The sequence below is a fragment of the Alosa sapidissima genome, chromosome 5 (genome assembly GCF_018492685.1).
Source record: "Alosa sapidissima isolate fAloSap1 chromosome 5, fAloSap1.pri, whole genome shotgun sequence".
NCBI lineage: Eukaryota > Metazoa > Chordata > Actinopteri > Clupeiformes > Clupeidae > Alosa > Alosa sapidissima.
The window spans coordinates 9,262,198-9,284,789 of NC_055961.1; the positions used below are offsets into that span (position 1 = coordinate 9,262,198).

At 41.7% G+C, this 22,592-nt stretch overlaps 1 protein-coding gene across 8 annotated transcripts; it reads left to right on the forward strand.

Moving 5' to 3' along the window:
* The first annotated feature begins 1,118 nt into the window (after positions 1 to 1,118).
* On the forward strand, positions 1,119 to 15,296 carry rasgrp2 (RAS guanyl releasing protein 2 (calcium and DAG-regulated)). Of its 8 annotated transcripts, none has more exons than XR_006031989.1 (17): positions 1,119 to 1,340; positions 1,858 to 1,950; positions 2,077 to 2,179; positions 2,514 to 2,570; positions 2,746 to 2,877; positions 3,166 to 3,316; positions 3,638 to 3,811; positions 4,151 to 4,267; positions 4,537 to 4,818; positions 5,118 to 5,198; positions 5,700 to 5,810; positions 5,973 to 6,088; positions 6,276 to 6,417; positions 6,953 to 6,989; positions 7,102 to 7,260; positions 7,415 to 7,914; positions 15,276 to 15,296. XR_006031989.1 is itself a non-coding variant. In XM_042093053.1 (17 exons), the coding sequence occupies exons 2-16, from the start codon at positions 1,881 to 1,883 to the stop codon at positions 7,462 to 7,464; spliced, it is 1,782 nt and encodes a 593-aa protein (XP_041948987.1). In that variant the 5' UTR covers positions 1,119 to 1,340; positions 1,858 to 1,880; the 3' UTR covers positions 7,465 to 7,513; positions 7,659 to 7,984. The 8 variants fall into 8 exon arrangements, 7 of the variants coding, with proteins under 7 accessions (XP_041948987.1, XP_041948988.1, XP_041948989.1 ...); XM_042093053.1 differs by lacking the exon at positions 15,276 to 15,296 and having other exon boundaries at positions 7,415 to 7,513; positions 7,659 to 7,984; XM_042093054.1 differs by lacking the exon at positions 15,276 to 15,296 and having other exon boundaries at positions 7,415 to 7,513; positions 7,680 to 7,984.
* Positions 15,297 to 22,592: the final 7,296 nt, after the last annotated feature.

Consider the following 22,592-nt stretch of genomic DNA (forward strand, 5'->3'; position numbering starts at 1 on the left):
CAGCTACACTAAGTACACTAAGGCTCCACCTTACAATAGCACACTGTCATTGTGTGCACTGTTAAAGTGAGCATATGCATTTTACAGACTTTTTCCATATGGGGCAACACCATATTTGTAATGCAGTAAATTACCCTATATAATTATGCCACATTTCATATACATGTAGTAATCATTTCAGTTATTTACAGACCATTTCTGCTATTTCAGAATTAAATGGAGGCAAACTCTCTTTACAGCATATTTGTTCATGCAAGTGTTAGACATGGTAAGTGTGATTCCTTTTTAAAAAACCTTTAAAAGTGTCCAAAAATCTGCCTTATTTCTGAAGGCCATTTACTTTGTGCAGTTTCACTACAGGCAATATGCAGAACTTTAATTTGACTTCCAGTATAGCTCTACAATCATGACTGTCAACATGAGGTGACTATCATACCATCACATGTTGGAGGCAGCAGAGCTGTTGCAGTTCTTTTTTCCTTTTTCATACTTTACTACTACATAAGAAATGCTCTTCATGTGAAATACAGCATCGGCTATACTACAGCAATCATCATGGTGGACAGAGACTTTCTGTGAGGGAGCTAGATATTATTCTGTCTTGGTTCACAAATCATGATCACATGTGTTTGATGATTTGTACAACCTGTACTCAACAATCATTAAGGTTGCACTGAGGTTGAACTTTTAGCCTTCCCTGGATCAACAGAAAATGCTACTGGGAAAAACAAAAAAGCCACAAGCACTCTGTTCACACCCTTCCTTATGCGTGTGTGTGTGTGTGTGTGTGTGTGTTTGGGTGTGTGTGTGTGTGTGTGTGTGTTTGGGTGTGTGTACTGTATGTGTGTGTATGTGTTTGGGTGTGTGTGTGTGTGTACAGAATATAGATAGATAGATAGATAGATAGATAGATAGATAGATAGATAGATAGATAGATAGGTAAATAGATAGATAGATATATACTTTATTGATCCCCAAGGGGAAATTCAAGATATGTAGGTGGTGGGTGTTTATGAGAGGGAAAGAGAGTAGGAGAGATGTGATGATCTCACTGCACCCCACCACATTGTTTGGCACGTTAGAAACAGGAAGTCTGAGTAGTCGAAATTACTTAGAAGAGGAAATCATGTGAGACAGATGTGCTCACGAGGCGCTGCCAGGGCATTCTGGTGAAACAAAGTGGTTTGACAGGATTATACATACACAGCTCATACTGATCGTCTGTTGAATATCTTCTTTAAGGACGGAAAAGTTTTCATCAGGACGCACCACCTTGTGATGCTGAACCTCTTGTAAAGTGGCCTTGTAAAGTGTTCCAGATGTTGACTTATTCATAGGAGGTAAGATGCTTTGGATTTTGAAACACATGCATATACTCTTATTAGACATTATACTAAATATGACATTATAATGTAATATTATAATTTCATATTATATTATTTACACTTCACACATTTACAATTCTCTTTTCATTGAATCCTAATTGGTAAATACAGTTTGGTGAACAGAAAATCCTTTAACAAGATTGATTTTAAAGTACCCACACGTTCTGACTGTGAATGATGTTAGATTAGCATATCCCAAATCTTTCCAGAATAGTCTGTAATGGCAGAAGTATTCCTATCAGTGTCTTTCCCACACATGTCCTGCTCTAACTCTTGTTCTAAATGTTTCATACTCCATCCTGTGAAAACGCATACAGACAAGCACTGCAGAGCAAATGTAACGAAAACCTAATGTCCCACAGGCAAGAGTCTATGCCTCCATTCCCACCTCTGGAAAGTGATGAATTTTGCATGATCTGCTTCAGCGTGGCTGACTACTCAGACTCTTCACTCTTCCACGTGTTGTCTGCAGTGTGAAACATTCAGCCGCAGAGGATGGAGAGTGGGACGCTGGATCAGTCTGCAACCGTGGACGAGCTGGTGGAGGCCTCCATCAAAGTTTTCGGTCAGTTCGGACAGCTCTTGTAACTAGATGGTAGGCCAATAACTAGACTTAGTCCAAACTGTGTTGTAATAGCTTCTTATCTAATGTCTCTGTCCACCTCCCCTCCCACGCTTACATCTCCCACAGAAGCTGATGGACCATCAGGTGACGTTTCTCTCACCAGAATGTTCCTCATGATGCATTCCTGGTACCTGTCCTCCGCAGACCTGGCTAAAACCCTTTTAGTCAAGTATCCTTTGAAATTAAACCTTAAAGGTGTACTGTCACACTGGTGTGACAGGAATGTTGGAAAATTAACGTTCTAAAGAATATCCGGATTCATTGAATTCAACATAGAATTTTAGAACCTTGAATTGTTGCGGAACGGAATCTTATGTTAAAATGTTCAAAAACCCACACCTTTAGCTGCAGGCCCTCCTGTACGCTTCCCACTGCTTAATAGGCCTCTTTATATCACTGATGTAGGGTGTACATTCACAATACCTAATGATTGTACCAAGCATAGATATATATATACCTATGGTACCAAACCTGTCTAAAGTAAAGACTTAACAGCCTAACAGGTCACAGGAAGCAGATTGCTCCCCCAGTCGGCAGTTGCAGATCTGCCATCTCATCAAGTAAGCAAGGATAATGTAATGCATTAGGAAATTATGTTACATTAGCATTCATCTCATCTGTCATCTCAGTCCAAATTAGGGAAACAAAAAAGTAATGTAATACAGTCATGTAAGACATTACAATGTGTGCTGGATCTTATTCTTTATTAAGTTTAAGGTTTTTTTTGTCTTTCAGATATTGGATATCTGAATTTCCAGCAGAGTTTGATTTGAACCCAGAGTTGGCCAATCAGATCAGAGAATTCAGAGACCTTCTCACAGCAAATGAAAATGACCACCTCAGTCAACTGATTGACATTGAGAGCGTGTGAGTCTTGTTTGACATCTGATATGCATCTTCCCATTTAAATGTCTGCTGCTCCGACCTTTATTCTCCTCATGAGATTTTTATGTTTGATTTTGCGTCATCAAAGACTCGCTAAATATATTCATTTGTGGGTAGATTTGTCTTTGTTGATTCATCTTTCAGCGTGTGACAGTTGGTGCACTATCTGTCCTTGACTTCTAATGAAGTGAGTGATTCACGCTGCTATTTCAGCGCAGGACAAACAAATGACGTGGCACATGGATGAATGATGAGACATCTGTTTTCCAGACCTTCGTACTCATGGAGGAGGCAGCTTAGTGACCAAAGCCAGACCCTCTCCAAGAAAAGTAAAACGTCCCTTCTGTTCGATCACTTGGAAGCCTCCGAGCTCGCAGAGCACTTCACTTATTTGGAGTACAAATCCTTCTGTAAGATCCTGGTGAGATGAGTTTTCACAATGTTGATGCCACAAGCATGTGTATATAGGACTGTTTGTTTGTGTGTGTGTGTGTGTGGGTGTGTGTGTGAAGCAACTGTTATCCATCTTATCCCTGGTGTGTGTGTGTGTGTGTGTGTGTGTTTGTGTGGGTGGTTGAAAGAGGAAGAAAGAGTGAAGAGAGAGAGAGAGAGAGAGAGAGAGAGAGAGAGAGGGCCATTTAAACAATACCCGACCTGTGCACACAACGATTGTATGTAACCATGCAATGCAATTCTTGATGCCATCAAATGGCCTGCATAACCTCTGTGCATTGTGTGTCAGTTCCAGGACTACCACAGCTTTGTGATGCACGGCTGCACAGTGGATAACCCCATCTTGGAGCGCTTCATCACCCTCTTTAACAGCGTGTCCCAGTGGATCCAGCTGATGGTGTTAAGCAAGCCAACAGCCCCGCAGAGAGCAGCGGTTATTTCTCATTTCATCAAAGTGGCCAAGGTCAGCCGAGTGGAACTGAGCAGGCCATTAGACAGGACCTTTTCTTCTCTCCAGGCCGGAGAGCCACGTCACACAAGCTGCACTTGTAGTTAAACCGTGTGTTTAAGCATGGGCCGGTTATGACCTTGTATCATTCAATTTGTGCATTTCTATTAAGCTTTTCTAAGTTGTGTGTGTGTGTGTGTGTGTGTGTGTGTGTGTGTGTGTGTGTGTGTGTGTGTGTGTGTGTGTGTGTGTATGCGCATGTGTGGGTGCACATGTGTGTGTGTGGGTGCACATGCGCGTTCATGCATATGTGTGTGGGTGTGCGTCTGTGTCTCTGTGTGTGTGTGTGCACAGGAGCTGCTGTATCTGCAGAACTTTAACACATTAATGGCGGTGGTGGGCGGACTGAGCCATAGCTCCATCTCTCGTCTCAAAGACACCCAGGCTCTCATTAGCAGTGAGGACCGCAAGGTACAGTCACACACCAGCCCACACAAGCCCTGCAGGACACAACGCTCCACACACACACACAAGGAACAAGTTTCTTACTTGGAGGAAAAAGACAAGGCAATTAGTACAGTCCATTTGAGCCATTTTCACACTTTGCCAAGGGTAGATTGGGGAAATCAATCACTGTGAGGATTGGTGTTATGAGTGTACTTCATATCTGTATCTGTGTTTATATTTATGTAGCCTGCGTGTTTTTCATGTTTTAGCCTAACTTTGTGTATTTGTTGCAGGTTTTTAACAGTCTAGTGGATGTGGTGACATCCAGTGGGAACTACAGCCATTACCGCCAACGCTTCTCCGAGTGCGAGGGCTTCCGTTTCCCCATCCTAGGTGTCCACCTGAAGGACCTGATCGCCGTGCACGTGGCCCTGCCGGACTGGGTCGACCGCGCAAAGAGCCGGGTCAACCTGGTCAAGACCCAGCAGCTCTACAGCATCCTCCAGGAGCTGGCTCTGATCCAGACCACCCCGCCGAGCATCACGGAGAGGAAGGACCTCCTCAACCTGCTCATGGTGCGGCACACACACGGGGCAGTTTACACAGAGCTCCAGACATCAGCCACCCTCATCCAAAAGCTGCTTAGCAGCACAAGGAATGAACTGCAGTTTATCAGTTAATGTGCTTCCTGCTGGGAGACTCCATGAGCGGGCCCAAGCCCTTAGCTCCAGTAGCGCTCCGTAAATGTCGAGACGTGCTTTCAGTTCATCTGACATCGATGGGTGGCTGATCCAGGAGCAATTGTGGTGAATAATGAGAATAAATGTGCTTGTTTGGGCTTATGTTTGGGTTTTCTATTTTTGTTTGGCTCTAGGTGTCACTAACTCAATATCACACAGAGGAGGACATCTATCAGCTTTCGCTGCAGAGAGAGCCTCGTAAAGCTGGACGATCAGTAAGTACCAACACTCCGACTGTATAGCAGGGCATTATCCGTTAATTATAACCGACTGGGTAAATGGAGTGGTGCACTAACAAGATGACCATCGTATGGTTATTTGCTTGAATGGACTGACTCGGTGCAAACAGAATCATTTTTGAATCATCCAAGTGTTTGGACTGGAGAGCTTTTTTTTATGGAAAATGCAAATAGAAGTACAAATAGCAGGATGGGGGGCTAGAGCTTGGTGGATGAGTGCTGGCTGTGTAAGATATGTTAGTTACCAGTGGTAGAATGGTCTCTATAATCACAGGATAAAATTGTGACATATTTTAGCTAACATTTAGCAAGGTCATCATTTGTCTCTTTCCTCTATCTCTCTCTCTCTCTCTCTTTGTTTATCTTGGGCCAGAGTCAAGTGAAAACAGCACTTGTTGGATGTTTTTGCACCGTGTTTGTGTGCTCTGAAAGTGATGGGATGATGACTGTCTTTGTTGCTGTCATTTAATTGCATAGATGTCCGTCTCTAGTGCGCCGACCCAGACCCCTGTCATTGAGGAATGGTCCACTGTTAAATCAAAAGCTGATCCTGCCCTAACAGGCAAACATATAGAGAAGATGGTGGAGGTATGTTCAGATACAGATACACATCTATAAACTCAAAGTCTAGTTACAGTAACATCTATTGACTAGTTAGAATGAAAAAGCCTGTTAAATGTACAGTAATCACTGCAAAAGCCATTTTAGTGTATAAAGAAGATGAATCGAAACTGTGTCTTTGTTTTGCAGTCAGTGTTCAAGAACTTTGACACAGATGGAGATGGACATATTTCTCAGCAGGAATTTGAGAGCATCAAACACAACTTTCCCTTCCTCAACAAGTTTGATGATGTGGACAAAAACGAGTGAGAGCTGAGCACACACGTTTCCTATTTCATTCTGTTGATCGCTCTATTGTTCTGTCACTTCCTGTCTCCCTATTCTACACTCACTCTTCCTTTTCTTTACACACTCTCTGCCTTGCCTCCCTCCCCATGGATGTTTTACATATTTCTCTTGCATGTATTTGACATCTGTCATCTCCTTTACCAGAGACGGGATGATTAGCCCAGAGGAGATGATTGAGTACTTTAACAAAGCCATTTCCCAGCTGAGTGGCAAGATGGGCTTCGTCCACACATTTGTGGAGGTTCACAGCATCAAGCCCACTCGCTGCGACCACTGTTCAGGCGTGGTGAGTCTAAACACATTTAAACACATGAGTTTAAACACCTTTAATCACCTTTTTTAATTCACCCCCTTACAAAAAGAGGGCCCTTAACGTTAATGTACAACTGCTCAGCCAAACCATTTAATCAACCATTCAACCATTGAGCAAGTGCCATAGATTTTAACCACTGAATACACAAACAACCATGAAGTAGATGCAGACAGGCCGAGACTGGCAAGAGGGGCTGACATAGTGACATACTGACAAGTAGTTGTTGTCTCTGTTTAGTGCTGTGGGTTGTGTTAGATGTGGCAGCACTAGCTGTACTGGCTAGGAGAGTACAGGGTGTGAGAGTCCCACAACTTCCTCTTTACGCATTCGTGTCAGACCCCTCCCAGGTAGAAAACCTCAGTTTCCCTTTTTGAAGTGTTCTTTCCAGAGACTGCCGGTAAACAAGTTTACGTTTATGGTGATGAAACACCATGGCATGTAAATGTAATGTGTCCACATGCATTGCATTACAAATACAGTGATAACGCTCCATTGCTTTCTTTTTCAGATCTGGGGACCTTACAAACAAAGATACAAATGTAAAGGTTTGTGTGCCTAACGTTCTTGTAAACTGTTCTCTGATCTCTTTGGGTGGGTCTGTGTTTGTACTGAGATGGGTGTACTCTCTTCCCTCTCTCTCTCTCTCTCATGTTCTAGTTTGTGGTGTGAACTGTCACAAGGCCTGCCAAAACAGCCTGGCTGTTGAATGTCGTAAGCGGACGATGTCTGTAAGCTTTGAGGAGTTTGCTTGTCCACGAACACGTTCCTTAAGTTTTCCTCCCCCTCTTGCGTCTCAGCAACCTGGGCGTGGTTCAGGTAAACACCCACTCTCCCTCTCTATCTCTTTCTCCCTCCCTCTCTCCCTCTCTATCTCTCTCTCTCTCTCTCTAACACACACACACAAAATGCAATAGCATATTTACAGAATAGATTAAATCTAAATGGGTGCCCTGCCTCTCTGCCTTTGTAGTAATTCTAGAGCAATCTCGGGGGGAAGACGTGTTTGACACCCACCTTTGATGAGCCACCACACGAGAGAAGATCACATCACTGGAGGTTATTAATGAGTGTAATTATCAAGACTCCTATTTAAAAATGTATTAATTGTGCAGCCAAGAGAGAAAAGTCAGTTTGTATCTTTTTTTTTATTGTTGTTGTTATTGTTGTTGTTATTGTAGGTTAGGCAATATTGTTTGTATTATTCAACTCTTCAGGGCTTGTTGTCTGGCTTCCAGAAGCAGTTAAGGGGAAGCTCAGCAAAATGTCTCTGCTGGTGTGCAAAGGAAATGACAGACAACATGGAGAGGCTTGGAATATTTTCAATATTTTTTGAACCCCTGTTGGTTTTCTTATCACAAACCCTGGCTCACTGAGTTTTGCTAAACCTGTTTGCAATGATAAATGTGAGTGAATTCCTGCCAGTATCAGAACTTGGATGTGGCATTTGTGTGTGTGTGTGTGTGTGTGTGTGTTTTGTTTTATCACCATGGCATTGAAAAGGTCATTTATTAATAAAAAATGTGCCTCATTCCTGAAAAAAGCGTCCCGTTTTGCCTCCTGTTTCCCACAGTATTACAGAAAAGTCAAGATGATGTGCCACATAAACAGAATAAACAATGTAGAAATTGCAGATTCGGTGAGACTTCATTGTTGAATGAGATCTGCTACATATAGGGGCAGCCGTGGCCCACTGGTTAGCACTAGGGGCAGCCGTGGCCCACTGGTTAGCACTCTGGACTTGTAACCGGAGGGTGCCCTTGAGCAAGGCACCTAACCCCTCACTGCTCCCCAAGCGCCGCTGTTGTAGCAGGCGGCTCACTGCGCCGGGATTAGTGTGTGCTTCACCTCACTGTGTGTTCACTGTGTGCTGTGTGTGTTTCACTAATTCACGGATTGGGTTAAATGCAGAGACCAAATTTCCCTCACGGGATCAAAAGAGTATATATACTTATATACTTATATACTTATGTTATTGTGGCCCTCATAACACTAGAGGGCAGTGTTTCACCTGATTAATGTACTTAGAAGGTATTTCATAAGCACTAACACTATTAGCTTGTCATTTTAGGTTATGAGATGGTAACCAAACAACTATGACCGTGCGAATAGTTCTTTACTGAGAGTCTAGGGAGTTCTATGTATACTATACTGAGTATGATGAGGTCCATCTAACTTTAATCTCAAGTATGTAATGCACTGGGCTAAATTCACAAGAAAGTCAAGATTGTAATATCAAATGATAATTTTGTCATTTTAATAAGAGACAATCATGTACAAGAGCAGTCATGCACAAGGACCACTGAGAGCACATTCTCTTACATAGTGTGAGTGTGGGCAATGTTTTTACCATATTTAACAACACAGAGAATGATGACTGCACTGTGTTATACAATAAGAGTGATATGACTTACAATAACACTGATTAAACCGTTTTTGAACAACTAACAATATTTTTTAACAGGCAAACATTAGAATGAAAAACTACCTTTTAATCCGGATGTCTCTAAGAGGATCAATTGAACAATTCTCTAAGAATATGAAGGTTATTGATATTGACTCTCATTTTTAAGCATGCAGTAGGCTACACCTATATTTGACAGCTGTAACATTCTGTGTGTGTGGACATTAGCATGCTGGAGGGGACCAACTACTCGCGAACTGGAATAATCAGCCTGTTAATTGCAGCCTGTTAAGCCATTTGTGCAAAAAAAGAATAAAGAAAAAAAGAAACACATATTGGACCATTTTGATAATGTGCTGAATGGAGATTGTTTTGCATGGAGAGTAGATGACCAATGGCATGGAGGGCCCCAAGAGGGACCATAACACACACACACACACACACACACACACACACACACACACAGGGTACATTTTGTAGTGAGTAACCGATAGAAACACTGAAATCCTGACACGGGTGTTTTCAGACGGCCAGCTAATGTTATGATACTGAGAGCAGCCTGGTAATGCATGTAGGCTGCTCGACGACATTGGGGGTTTAGAGAAATAAATTCAAGATATTCAATCAGCCTGGCTGAGCCTCAGTCAGGGTTGGCATATGATCAATATGCCCACCATGCCGCGGTGCCTCCAGCATATCTAATGCCATTCTGTGGGGCGACCAGCGGCCAGCGGCAGGGCAGCAAGCCCCTTTGTGCTGGGGGAGACCAAGCAGCACTGAACACCACACACTGCACTCTGCTGGGCAAGTTTGGTTTTAAATTACTTTCAAATATCATGATCCTCTTGTCCCCTTAATACGGCTCATTCTGTCTCTCCGCTGGTATTTATTTATTAATTTATTCTCTTGATTAGATATGAAAATGTCATTTCTGCAGAGGTAGGATTGAACTATTTATATCCGTTTCTTCCTGGAACCTCTAAAGCATACAAATGTAAGGAAATGTAAGAGGAGGGCATTACATTTTGAATTACGCTTGAGCACACACCAGGAACAGTCTAGTTAATGCCTCTCCTTCCTGCTTGCTTATTTCTTTAATATTATTAGCTTGTGGTAACAATGGCCAGCCACAAAACTGAGAACATGACTACTCCTCTTACAGTGAGTAATTATAGTCATGCAATCGTCACAATCCCAGGGAGGGATTCTCACACACCATTTTTAATGTCACCCTGACAATACTCCAACAGAAAATTGTAAACCAGCATGCATACAGCATGTGGCGTCTATAAAAAAGATCCTGTCTTTGCCTATTGATTTTATTTGTCAGTTCACACTGAAAATGGATAACTGAAATCTGCAATCAGTATGAAAAGAAACCCCTGAACTTTTGAGGTCCAGATTACTGTAAGTAATATGACACATTACTCACAAATGAAACAGAGGTGCCTCTTATGTGAAAATGAAAGGTGAATAAAAATAGTTTGATAATTATAGCTATCACACATTCTCTGCCCTTACCCTATAGACCACTGCAAGATGGAAATGGGAAGGTGAAGCAAAGCTCCTGCTGTTGTGAAGAGGAAATCATCTAATTGGCTGCTTTGTCAAACCTCAATTTCCTTTGGATTGGCCCATGTAGTTCTACTTCCTGAAGATCCTCAATATTTCAGTCAGGCTTGAAACTACAAAGATGGTCAGAAAAACCATCCTGCAAACTGAAATGAGCATACACTTAGTTCCATTGTTGATATGCAAAATATCTCCCGCCTACCATAGTCAAGAGTACGACTTATTGTTGAAAATATTGCCATGCCATGCTTGGTAGATCTTACTTTGTATTTGTTGGTAGCTCTTACTTTGTATTTATATCATGTTTTGCTATTTAAGTGGCTTAATGCACTAGATTAAATCGCATCTGTCATTTGGAAATTTTACGTTTTATTTGTTGATCAGAAGCTACAGTAGCATGGATAAGAATTTTTTAAGTAGGGTGGAACTTCCATCAAATGTTTCCACAGAGCCATCAATGGATGTTGATTTGGTACATATCAAAAGGTTGCACCAGGAGACCCCACAAACATCCATCATCGAGTTGACAACTTGAAAATTTGGATCATGTGGCAAAAATAGCAGTCAGAATGAGAAGCTTCTCTATTCTGCCTAATCAAATTCAGTTTTATTTCACTTAGCTTAAATTAAATTAATTCCGGTAGACAATCTAAAACATTAAATTTACTTCATTTGTTTATCAGGAGACCCATTTTCTGAGTGTCTCACTCCATCTTATTGACCCTTTCAAGAGAGTTCCATTATCAGCATCATAGTTGGCCCCACAAGGCTTCCGTTTTAACATTCCATATGTTATCTTAATGCAGAGGAAGTAGGAACCAAATAGAACGTTCAAGCATTGTTTTTGTTTTTATTGTTGAAAGGGTCTATATGCCAGATCCATTATGATGACATGGCAACTCTGCATCTGGTACCAGCCCTATCAGTGATGAGCAAAATACAGCACAGAGGTTGACTTCTCCATGACCCAACAAACATAGCTCCCAATGTTTACATGACCTTCGCTGACAGCGTTCTAGCTGAAAGACTCAGCAAGCATGAATAATTTGTAAGATTTAATCCACAAAGGGATGATAGCAAGTCGTCAGAGGGAATGAAACTAATTCAGTGTAAAGCAGCAGGCTCCGAGTCCAGGCTGAAGTGTGTAATCATCCTCGCAGATCCTGCTGGATTGAGATGACAGGGGCAGAGGCCATTCTCTGGACAACAGGACAGGGACTAAACTGGTGGGGTTGGTGTTTGGGGGTTTGGTCCAGTCATCTCCAGACTGCGGTCTACAAGGCCTAGCTTCTAACGTTAACGTTATCTCTAGACTGCCAGTGAATTCACCGGGTTGGTCAGTTGCTAAAGAACTTTGTTGGCATTGCATCGGTTGTGAAGACACAGCTCTGTGCGCAGTTTTCACGGATCATCATTGCCCTTGGACATTTTCAGCTGGTTTGGAAATTGGACTAATTTTAACATCACTTTTCCCCCTTTTTAAATATATTTTCTTTTTTTTATTTGTTTATTTGTTTTGTTGTCTGTCTTGGTGTCACGGGTACGCTGGCGACTATGCCGCTCCGTCCGGCATTTTTTGTATTTGTTATTTTTTAAATGTATTTGTCATGTCTTGATGTCATGGGTACGCTGGCGACTACGCCGCTCCATCCGGCATCGTTTGTCTTGTTGTTATGTGTCTTGTTTGTGGAGCGCTTTGGGTTGCACTATGTGCATGTTAAATGCGCTTTAAAAATAAATCTGAATTGACTTGACTTGGTAGTATTTTGATGGTGATTCCAAGTTTCTATTTACAGTAACTACAGGAGAGATAAATGAGCATATAGACAGTTAGCTAGCTAGTTTGTAAGTGAGTTAGCCAGTTAATTAGTTAGTTAGAAAGTCAGGTAGGTAGTTAGTTCATTTATTTTTCCACTGCATTATACATAACAGATCAATTCAACGTCATATTTACATTCAGCATACAGGACAGCGCAGCCTATTCAACAAGCCAACAGCCATAACCATCACAGCCAAATGCTCTCAACAACAGCAGACAACGCAGTCCTCTAAATCTTTCCACCAAGATTCCATTTAAGCAGTGGAAGAGGGGGTCAGCTGTCGAGATCACTGATGCAAATACAAGGTAAACTGTCCTTAAAGGTAGAGCCCTTGGTTCTGAAATAAGGTTGTTGAGATTTGAGCTTAGCAGCCATTTTAAATCACCTTAGAACTTAAAAGTCATCATCTCTCTTGTATGTAAAATCATCAGCCATTATCTATACGGAGAAGAGGTAGCTTTCATCTTGCTGCTGCACACCGCGGTCCCATATATGAGTAGATCAGTGATATGTTAATCCTCCACTCTCCAGCTAGGACCCGTTGCTCCTCCATTTTGGGTCCTTTGCTTGTTCTAGAATGTATCCTAGCAGCTAGGGGTGACTGATCTCTTGCAGTGAGAGCCCCTAAGCTCTGAAACAGACCTTCTCACATTACTAGATCTGTTCCATCAGTGCCAGCGTATAAATCTGGCCCCGAAACAGATTTTTACCAAATCAACTTACATAATGAGTGAGCAGTTCCATCTGTTTTATGTTAATTTACTCATTTTATTTAATCAATATATTTAATTTGTTTAAATACTCTCTTATTTTTATATTTTCATACTTTGTGCTTTTGATGTTACTCCTTTACTGCTTATTACTTCTCTTTTTTATTTTGTTAAAGACTTAATTTTCTCATCTTACTACATCTGTTATGTAATAACAGCAATTTTCTATTACTCCCTCTAGAAAGCAATTTGTGCTCACTGCATGAAAAGTGTACCTATCAAATCAATTCACACATAAAATGCATCTAAATGGTCCACAATAACATAGATGAACAAAACTGAATAACCCAGATGAAAGACATTCATAATGTTCATCCACACCATGCCATCCATAAAACACAAATGTATTTCACATGTCTCAAATGTATTCAGATGAATTACAACTTGAACAGTATAAACATCATATGCTGATAAAAGGTCATTTGTGCTGTCACTGCCCTAACTAAAGATTGCATGATCCCATACCCCACTTTAAGAGAGTGTTCAGTGTTTCATTTCTGTCTTGCCATCGACTAAGTCATTTGAATGGAATTGTACTTCCTTTTGTGTGGTGAAGTGGTGCAGTAGACGCCAAGGATGCTGCCAAATGGTCTAAATAAGTAGCACTGCCAAAGTAATGAGCTTCTTACAGAACAGAGATGTGGCTGTGATTGCTTCAGCACAGAGGTTTGGCAAGTAATCTCTAGACTATTCCAATGTGTTTGTGCATGTGTGTGACTGTGTGTGTGTGTGTGCGTGTGTGTGCGTGCGTGTGTGTGTGCGTATGTGTGTGTGTGTGTGTGTGTTGGGTGGGCTGTAGGTTCAGTAATGCATTTGTTTTGAATGCTGTGTCTTTTGAATGTCTTTTTTCAGGGCATCTATAAGATAAGAACGTTGGAAGAGGGAGCATAACAATGCTACTGTGTGCATTACACAATTGAACAAATGTATAAGCTAAAGATGTCTCATGAGGCTGAAGGGATCTTAGGAAAGTCATTTTACAGGGCCATTAGCAATGGTATGTGTATTGGACCTGCATCACTGTGAAATATGTAGTTTCCTGCAATGCATGTCATTCGAAGTTATACATCGGTCTAAGGTATGTTTAGATCCAATTGAATACTCACTCTCACTTTAGACTCTAGTTTTATCTGACTCACAAATATAAAAAAATATCCACACACACTAAATCAAACACACACACACACAAACACACACAAACACAAACATGCACACATACAGTATGCACAGACACATAAAAACACGGGTATTGTCTTGGCTTTAAAATTACAGACCACTTTTTTAATGCAATCTTTGCAAGGCCATCTTTTGTTTCCCTGAGAGAACATTCTGTCTCTTTCAATTCTGGGACAAAATACCATGCTCTGATTGCTGTCTGGGAGAACAGTGCAGCACGGCTCACTCGCGCAAATGCCACAACCACTTCCCAGCTGCAGCATCTGGATCTGCCGCCTTCTGATGACTCGCTGCCCGGGCCCCTTGACTGACAGCTGAGAGCACAAAGAGAGGTGATGCTATATTTAAACATACACACACACAGACCCACACACACAAAAATGTGCATACAAGGGTGCTACCTATAATGTATTCTAAGATGAAGCCTTGAAATAAAAGAAAGATGGCCTCCATGAGCCCTAACAGCTGAGATCATTTGTAGACCACCCGGCCTGTTTGAAAGGGAGGGGAAAACAAACAAAAACAATCTGACTCGTTTTAGTTGTAAAGAACGAGTTGTTTTGTCGAGCATGAGATTAAACCGTTCCTAATCAAGATGACAGTAGATGGAATGCCCTCACCAACCTGTGTGCCCGCGTCTGAGTGAGTTTTACATGAGGTTAAACCATTCCTAATCAAGATGACAATAGATGGAATGCCCTCACCAACCTGTGTGCCCGCGTCTGAGTGACTTTTACATCTTTTTTCCCATGCCCACCACGTCCTAGGCACACTGCTCAGCCACACAGTGATCAGCTGGAGTTGTGTCTCTATAGGGCAGCTCATTAATAGTGGTAATTATGTAGAGACGATAAGACCCATAAAAGCGGCCTATGCGCACTTCAAAAAAAACACTTCAGATTTATCTGAATTATTACTTGGTGTGGGAGCCTCTGGCTTCGTGAAAAGACATTATCAGACCAAGCCCTGCTGACATCTGGGCCTGGGTGGGAAGCTGGAGAGTCAAGGGAGTGGAGTGAGTGAGCGAGCGATTGAGTGAGCGAGCGAATGAGTGAGTGAGTGAGTGAGTGAGTGAGCAAGTGAGCAAATGAGTGTGTGTGTGTGTGTGTGTGTGTGTGTGTGTGTGTGTGCAGTTTATCTGTGAGATGCAGAGAGGAGTGGAGAGTAGAGAGACATAGGCCACTGGCGCTGGAAGGCATAAGCCACTGATGCAGTCAGTCGCACATGGCAAAAAAAGCAGGTGAGTATAGGGATGAGTAGAGATCAGAGGAGAAAGAAAGAGAGAGAGAAAGAGAGAAAGAGAGACTGAGGGATGAGAAAGGTTTGGATGGGGGGTGAGATGAGATCCAGGGTGCAGGTCCTGTGTCTCTCTCTCTCTCTCTCCGTGTTGGGGGGAAGCATGTTTGTCAGTGTGGGGAACACCACACACTGCGGCTGCCACTGGTCCAGCCCCCTGAGGTTAATGTGTGCCGACTGCAACCACTGAACCCAACAGCCTGCCACACAAAAGTGCTCTCTTTGACCTTGTGATGTGACAGTAATGTAATATTGAGGAAAGAGAGAGCAATGCAGAAAGAGAGAGGGAGAGAGAGGGGGGGGAGTGAGATGTGAAGGTGTAACATAATATGAAAGGTACATATAATAGGCCTAATGAATATGAAATATATTTACATATGTCATGTCAAGATAACATTACTAAGGTATTTTACAGAAATCTAAGCTGAACTAGCCCTGTAATTTAGCCAAATGAAGCATAGAAAGGCTCTCTCTCTCACTCGCTTGCTACCTCAATATCAACTCAGTTAAGAGGTGCTGTCTTGACCTTCAATGGTATCTGCATGGCATATTGATCTGTTTAACAGCTAATTTACAGCTTAAGACCTTGAATGACACTTTAATGCTCATCATTAACTTCCACTTCTTGCTTAGCTGAAACAGTATACCTGGGTTTACAGTTGGGTTCATTGATTTTGCTTGGCCAGTGATTTGTGATTTTTATCAGCGGGTCAGCAGCTTATTTGCAAAGCAATCAGAGCCCTCCTCTCAGTCATGCATGTCATTGTGTTTAACACTCCTGTGGTCACTGAGGTATAAATATAGGTAATGCCATAGAAATAATAAAACCCTTAGCAGCCGGGGTTACAATGTATAGCTCAGGCCAGGGGGTACGAAATGCAAATTGATTCTCTTCCTTTGGAAACAGAATTGTAGTTTACTGTAAGTAACACATACAATGAATTTGATACCAGTCATTGGTAACAATACAGAGAATGTATGGATAATGCACTTATTATTGACAGAAAAGACACAATATACAATCTATACATTACTTACACAGTACACAATACACTGTATAAGAAATATACAGATTTCATGGGAAGATAAATAATAAAGTGCACATAAAGTGCAGAGTGCAAACAAGTATAATCATGTGCATCATGTAGGAGATGATGATGGCAATTTTTTATAAGGGCGATGGCAATAGGAATGAATGCTTCTGTCTGGTTATCTGATTGATTCGGAGCACAAGGTCCTGTAGCACCAGCCGGAGGGGAGGGTCTGGTAAAGGTCGTGTCCAGGGTGTGAGGAATCTTTAATGACGCTCCCTGACTGCTTCCTGGCTCTGAAGGAGCGCAAGGCTCACGGCTCAGCGCAAGGACATATTCACAGATAACACAAGGGTCACAAGGGAGGTGGGAGAGACACATACGGAATGGTTAACAGCAAGCTGTTGGAAGCCAGAGAACCAGACTCTCGAGAAACTGCACATGAGAAACAAAGAAATGTATTAAGGCTATACAACCCCCCTCCCCCCCTAGTAACCAGAGAGAGCACTGAAAGGAGTAGCTGCTAAATGTCCCCTGAGACGCTTGTACATTTATCCGCTCGAGCCGAGTTTTTTTCTGAGCTGAGTTCCAAAGTTCAAAGCCAGAGCAAGAGCCTACTATTCTCCTCAATGCTTTGTTTTTTTTTTTTTTTAAATTGAAAGATAACCATGAGAGCCTTGCCCTTGCAATGACATCTATGATAGTTCCTCCACTTACGTCAATTTTTCAAAAAGACTTTGATTTTAACAGGAACACATTTGCATTAATACCGCTTATGTCTGATGTCTGGGTATATATAGGAAGCCAGAGAAGCAATATCTTATTCCGACCATAACCATAATATTTCAGTTTCATATCTTGTTAGGAATTTATAACTTTCTTTCTCTGGGTCTTCTCAAAGTAGAATCTGAAAATTCTTTGTTTGTTTATGTTGCTTCTGTTGTAACAACACCAGTGGCACTACCTACAGTCCTGCTCTCAGTGAGTAGTGGCGTCTCGTCCGGCAGTAGCATGAGGCTGCGAGAGACAGAGGACCACGATCGTGATTGGAAGTGACAAGGGATATGGATTCCAAAATGGGTCAGGCCGCTTGCCGTCGCCTCCCCTTTGAATAATGGATGAGTCTGGCTTGGGTCTCCACCATGTCCATGTCAGTGAGGGGATGCCTCACTTCCTGTTTGTCTTCACCCTAAAAAACCTGCCACAACAGCAGCCCTCTTTACTCGAGATTCCTCCGTCTACAAGGCTCGGTGCTCCTTCAGTGTACAGTATGTATGGAGCATGTTGAAACCAGTGGCTACGATACCCCTTGGGAAGTAGCATTTTACATGTTGCCATAGCATGCAATAAGTGATACCGATACAGAATTTTAAAGTAAGCAGACAAATAAGAGAAAAATTACATCCTACAAGCCTTGAACTTCAGACAGTATATACCTCTTTCTCTCTGACTTATTACACAACAGAATTAATAAAATCCTCAAGCAGGGTCCAGCTCTTTTGACAATTCAGAGTTGGAAGGAAACTGGAAAGTCTCACACCTTGTGCTAATACTGCCTAGTCTCCATAGGGGGAGGGTCAGAGACTGGTACTCACGCACTAGGGTGTGTTCCCAAAACCATAGTTGCTAACCTTGCATAGAAACTGCATTGCAACCAACAAAGTTGCTAACTTAGTTAGCAACTATGGTTTTGGGAAACACACTGGTCAATACCACCATCGCCTTATCTGATATTTCTGACAGTGATCATTAACAGAGGGTCCTCTTGAAACTTGTCAGTAACCAAATGGGGGGCGTCTGTTGAAACATTTTTAGAACACTAAAGGCTGGCACAAGACCAAATGTAATGTTATTGAATCTTCAAAATGGAAATGTATTCATTTTCAAGACAGATTATAAAAAGAAATGTCTAGAGAATGTGGGTAACTGTCTGATTGTAGATGCATAAATGAAAAAATACAGTAAACTAAATGGGATTTTAGAGTGATTGAAATGTGATGCATGTAGTAGAGGATGTGTGAGAGTGACTAAAGGTGTGTGAGTGAGAGTAATCTCTAGGGCTACATAGCACCAACTCCTACTCCAGGTGCAGGCAATTGCAAACAACAACACCTCCCTAGAGGGTTGTCACATTTTCATGTTGAAGCATTTGCATAGAATTTAGAATGTACTATTTTTCTGTCTTATGTTATACTGTAATATGAAGAAACTGGTCACGAAACACGACACGAAAATACATTTTTTACATCTCCCAGTACTATACTTGTAAACAAACAAAGGACTAGTTTACATGTATAATAGGCTTGGTCAGAAAAAAGATAGAAAAACTGAGAATTGCTTGCTCAACAACTAGGATAGAGGTCATCCTCTATGATACAAATGCCCCTGTTGGGTCATTGGACAGTTTCAATGTTCAGGTTGTCCTGCTGATAAGTAAGTACTTTTTTGATCCCGTGAAGGAAATTTGGTCTCTGCATTATCCCAATAAATTAGTGAAACACACTCAGCACACAGTGAACACAAGTGAAGCACACACTAATCCCGACGCAGTGAGCTGCCTACTACAACAGCGGTGCTCGGGGAGCAGTGAGGGGTTAGATGCCTTGCTCAAGGGCACTTCAGCCGCTTTCTACTGGTCGGGGTTTCAACCGGCAACCCTCCGGTTACAAGTCCGAAGTGCTAACCAGTAGGCCACAGCTTCCCCACAAACCATGCTCATATGTTTAGTGTTAACCACTGTTATTATTTAGCTCTTCACAATGCTAGTAGAACCCTCCATTGACTTGAATGGCATTTTTCTCAACGTTCTACCGGTCAATTATATTCATGTAATTACCATTGAAAACATATAATAACCGCTGTCAATGGCAACGGGTTTTTTGCTTCTGAGTCACATCTTTCAAATCACTCCGCAAGTAGTCTGGTCACTTCTTGCAATGGAGCTTCATTCAAAAGTGAAAGCACATGGTTGATCAGTTGTGTTGTAAAGAATGTTTGATTCAAGTTCAGCAACTATTTGTTTCTCAGCAAAAGCCACAACAAAACAGTAACAAATAAATGTAAAGAGACATATCATATGAAGTTTATTTTTCTTGTGTTGGCAAGAAGCTGGATAATAAGCAGGATAATGTATAGAATGCTGGCCATTATCGGGAAAATAAATCCCTTCAGGGTGAAGCAAGACGCCTACGCGTCTGGTTCGCCCTGTCAGGACTTATTTTCCTGATAATGATCTTCCCTTATTATACGGCTCTTCACAATGCAAGTAGAACACTCCATTGATTTGAATAGGATTTCCCAAAGTTCTACCGGTCATTATTTTCGTCTAAGGACCTCCAAATAATGACCGCTGTCAATGGCAACAGATTTTCATTCAAAAGTGAAGGCAGACGGTTGATCAACTGTGTTCTAAAGAACGTTTGATTCAAGTTCAGCGTGTGTTGCTAACTATTTGTTTCTCAGCAAAAGCCACACCGAAACGGTAACAAATAAATGTAAAAGAGGCATATCGTGGAGTTTATTTTTTCGTTTTGGCAAGTAGCCGTATAATAAGTGGGATAATGTACAAAACGCCGGTCATTATTGGGAAAATAAGTCTCTTCAGGCATGGACGGATTATGAACTTTCGGGCCCCTGGGCCCAGATGTATTAAGGGCCCCCGGCTAATTCTCGCATATGTATGTGTGTGTGTGGGGGGGGGGTCCTCCCCCAGACAATTTTTAATTTGTTTGATGTGATTTCCTGTATTTTGGTGCATTTTGGGGATGGCCAATACTTTAATTTCATTTAGATTCATAGCCTACATCCTGATGTGTTGATATTGAGGCAATGATTCCATGCAATGGCTTGGGCTTCAGGGCCCCCTGACCCCTTGGGCCCCTGGGCCTGGGCCCGGTAGGCCTGTGCAGTAATCCATCCCTGTCTTCAAGGTGAAGCAAGACCCCTCCGCTGGCGCATCGGGGTCCGGTTCCCAATAATCACCGGCGTCCGGTTCCCAATAATCACCGGCGTTCTGTACATTATCCCTTACATAGCAGCACTGAACGGTCAGTGACTATTGCACACAGAGTCATATAGAGAGTTTGGCTAACTCGGTTTCAACTGTTCAGGCGCTATCACAAGAGTAATGGGTGCCATGTTGTAACCTAACCTAGGCCTACATCCAGGTTCAATCTCCTGTAGCATGAAGATGCTAGCTGCCTCTGGTTTATTTCTCCTCATTTAAAAACAAAGCTGTGCTGATTTGCATTTCTCTGTTAGGGGTAAAGGTACACATATTCATACCGAACCGTTTAGGTACAGGACCTTAAGTTCGAGAATGTACCATGCAGTCTTCAACAGTAGACTTTTTTGCTTGCAGCCCATGTTTCAAATTCGAGTTCCCACACAAACATATTAAGTAGCGAAAAACATTTGACACCTTTTAAAAATACTATTCCCATTACGCATAAAAAAATGAAATAAATTTTAGGTTAGCAGTACCTACAGGCTTACTGTACTGAAAATTAACCAAACCGTGACTTCAACACCAAGGTACACACCGAACCGTGATTTTTGTGTACCGTTACTGCCCTAATCTCTGTCAATCAGTAATACCTCTCACATACATGTGGGAATCATACTGAAGCACTGTTTTATCTTATTTTACAAAAAGTAGTTGAAAATGTCTGGTATTGCCATAACAATTATGTTAGTTAACCCTAACTAACAGGCTGGTTTTACTAATGACTGCAATAAATACACAGACTAACTAAAAAGTCTTGGTACACGTCAATTTTTACTCTACAAATGAATATCGGTGAAACAATTGAACTGTTTTGTCATTTATTGGTAGCTTGCTGTGTCGATTGTAAGTTCTTCTACCACTACCCTCTCAATTTGTATGGGAAGGACACATCACAGAACTGAAAAAGAGAAGGTACAACACGGTACGACACAGTACGAACAGTCATTTTATGCCAATTCTTCAGTTATTGGTAAACAGACACATTACTGTATGTAGGAACCCTTTACATGTTGTCAGAAACCACATTCATGAACCTGTGAAAAGTAATCTTTAGTCTGATGTTGCATGTTTGTCCCGTAGGTACTGTATGGTTGTCTGACTTCAGGTCACAAGATGGCGCGTATTGTTGAGTTGTCCGAACTCTTTCTACGCCTCTGATTAAACAGACTGTGGAACTCCCTCTAGTGGCAGTCTCCAGCCATTAGTGTAAAGTGATGTAGGGTCTGACGACTGGAAGGTACTAGTAACTAGTCCCTGGAACTCCACCTTGTGGGTCCAACCAGTGCTAACTACAAGCTGCTAGTGCTTACATGATCAGTTTGAGTTACAGTTTTTCTCGATTGCTTTGACCTGCTTAAGGAAACTGGGATCCACTTGGTTTTTTTTGCATGTTCTTTGCGAGTTTCTTTGCATTTTGTTGTCCAGTGTGTAATGATTGATTAAAATCACACAATGATTTGACAACAGAATGTGTTGTTTAAAGGCAAGATTTGCTTTTGCTGCATGTTTACTGTACATGTAAGTGTGTCATTTTGCCCAGAGTGCTTTTGTTCAGACACGGGTGTTAACTGTTTTGAGAATGTGATGTCAACTCTCTCCTGACAATCTTCAATTCAGGAAACTTTCAGGGAGACAGGCATCACTGCCTGCCAATTACTTAACATGTCTCCAGCACATGCTAGTGAACATCAAAAAGGCTATATCTTCCACAACCAGAAATGGAAGGAGTTTCTAAATTGCCTGTTGTAGTAGTGCTGTTAGTTTAGTAAGATAGTATGAAATCTGTCACATTGGTTCTCTGACTAAAGTCAAAGCATGAAATGGCCACGACTTTGTTTGTGCTATTCATCTTTGCTCTATAAAAAACAACAAAAAACATTCAGTGTTGATGCTAATGCTCTGAAGTAAGACGATGAAGAAAAAAAACAGCAATAGCTTTTTAAGCTGAGAATTAAATTCACTGTGGCTTTTGATACACAGCATGATTTCTTTATTACTTTTATCATTAGTCTTTTTTATCTTATGGGAAAAGCACAGTTAAGATTTTTGAAACGACAAATTTGAAAGTCCAGAGTC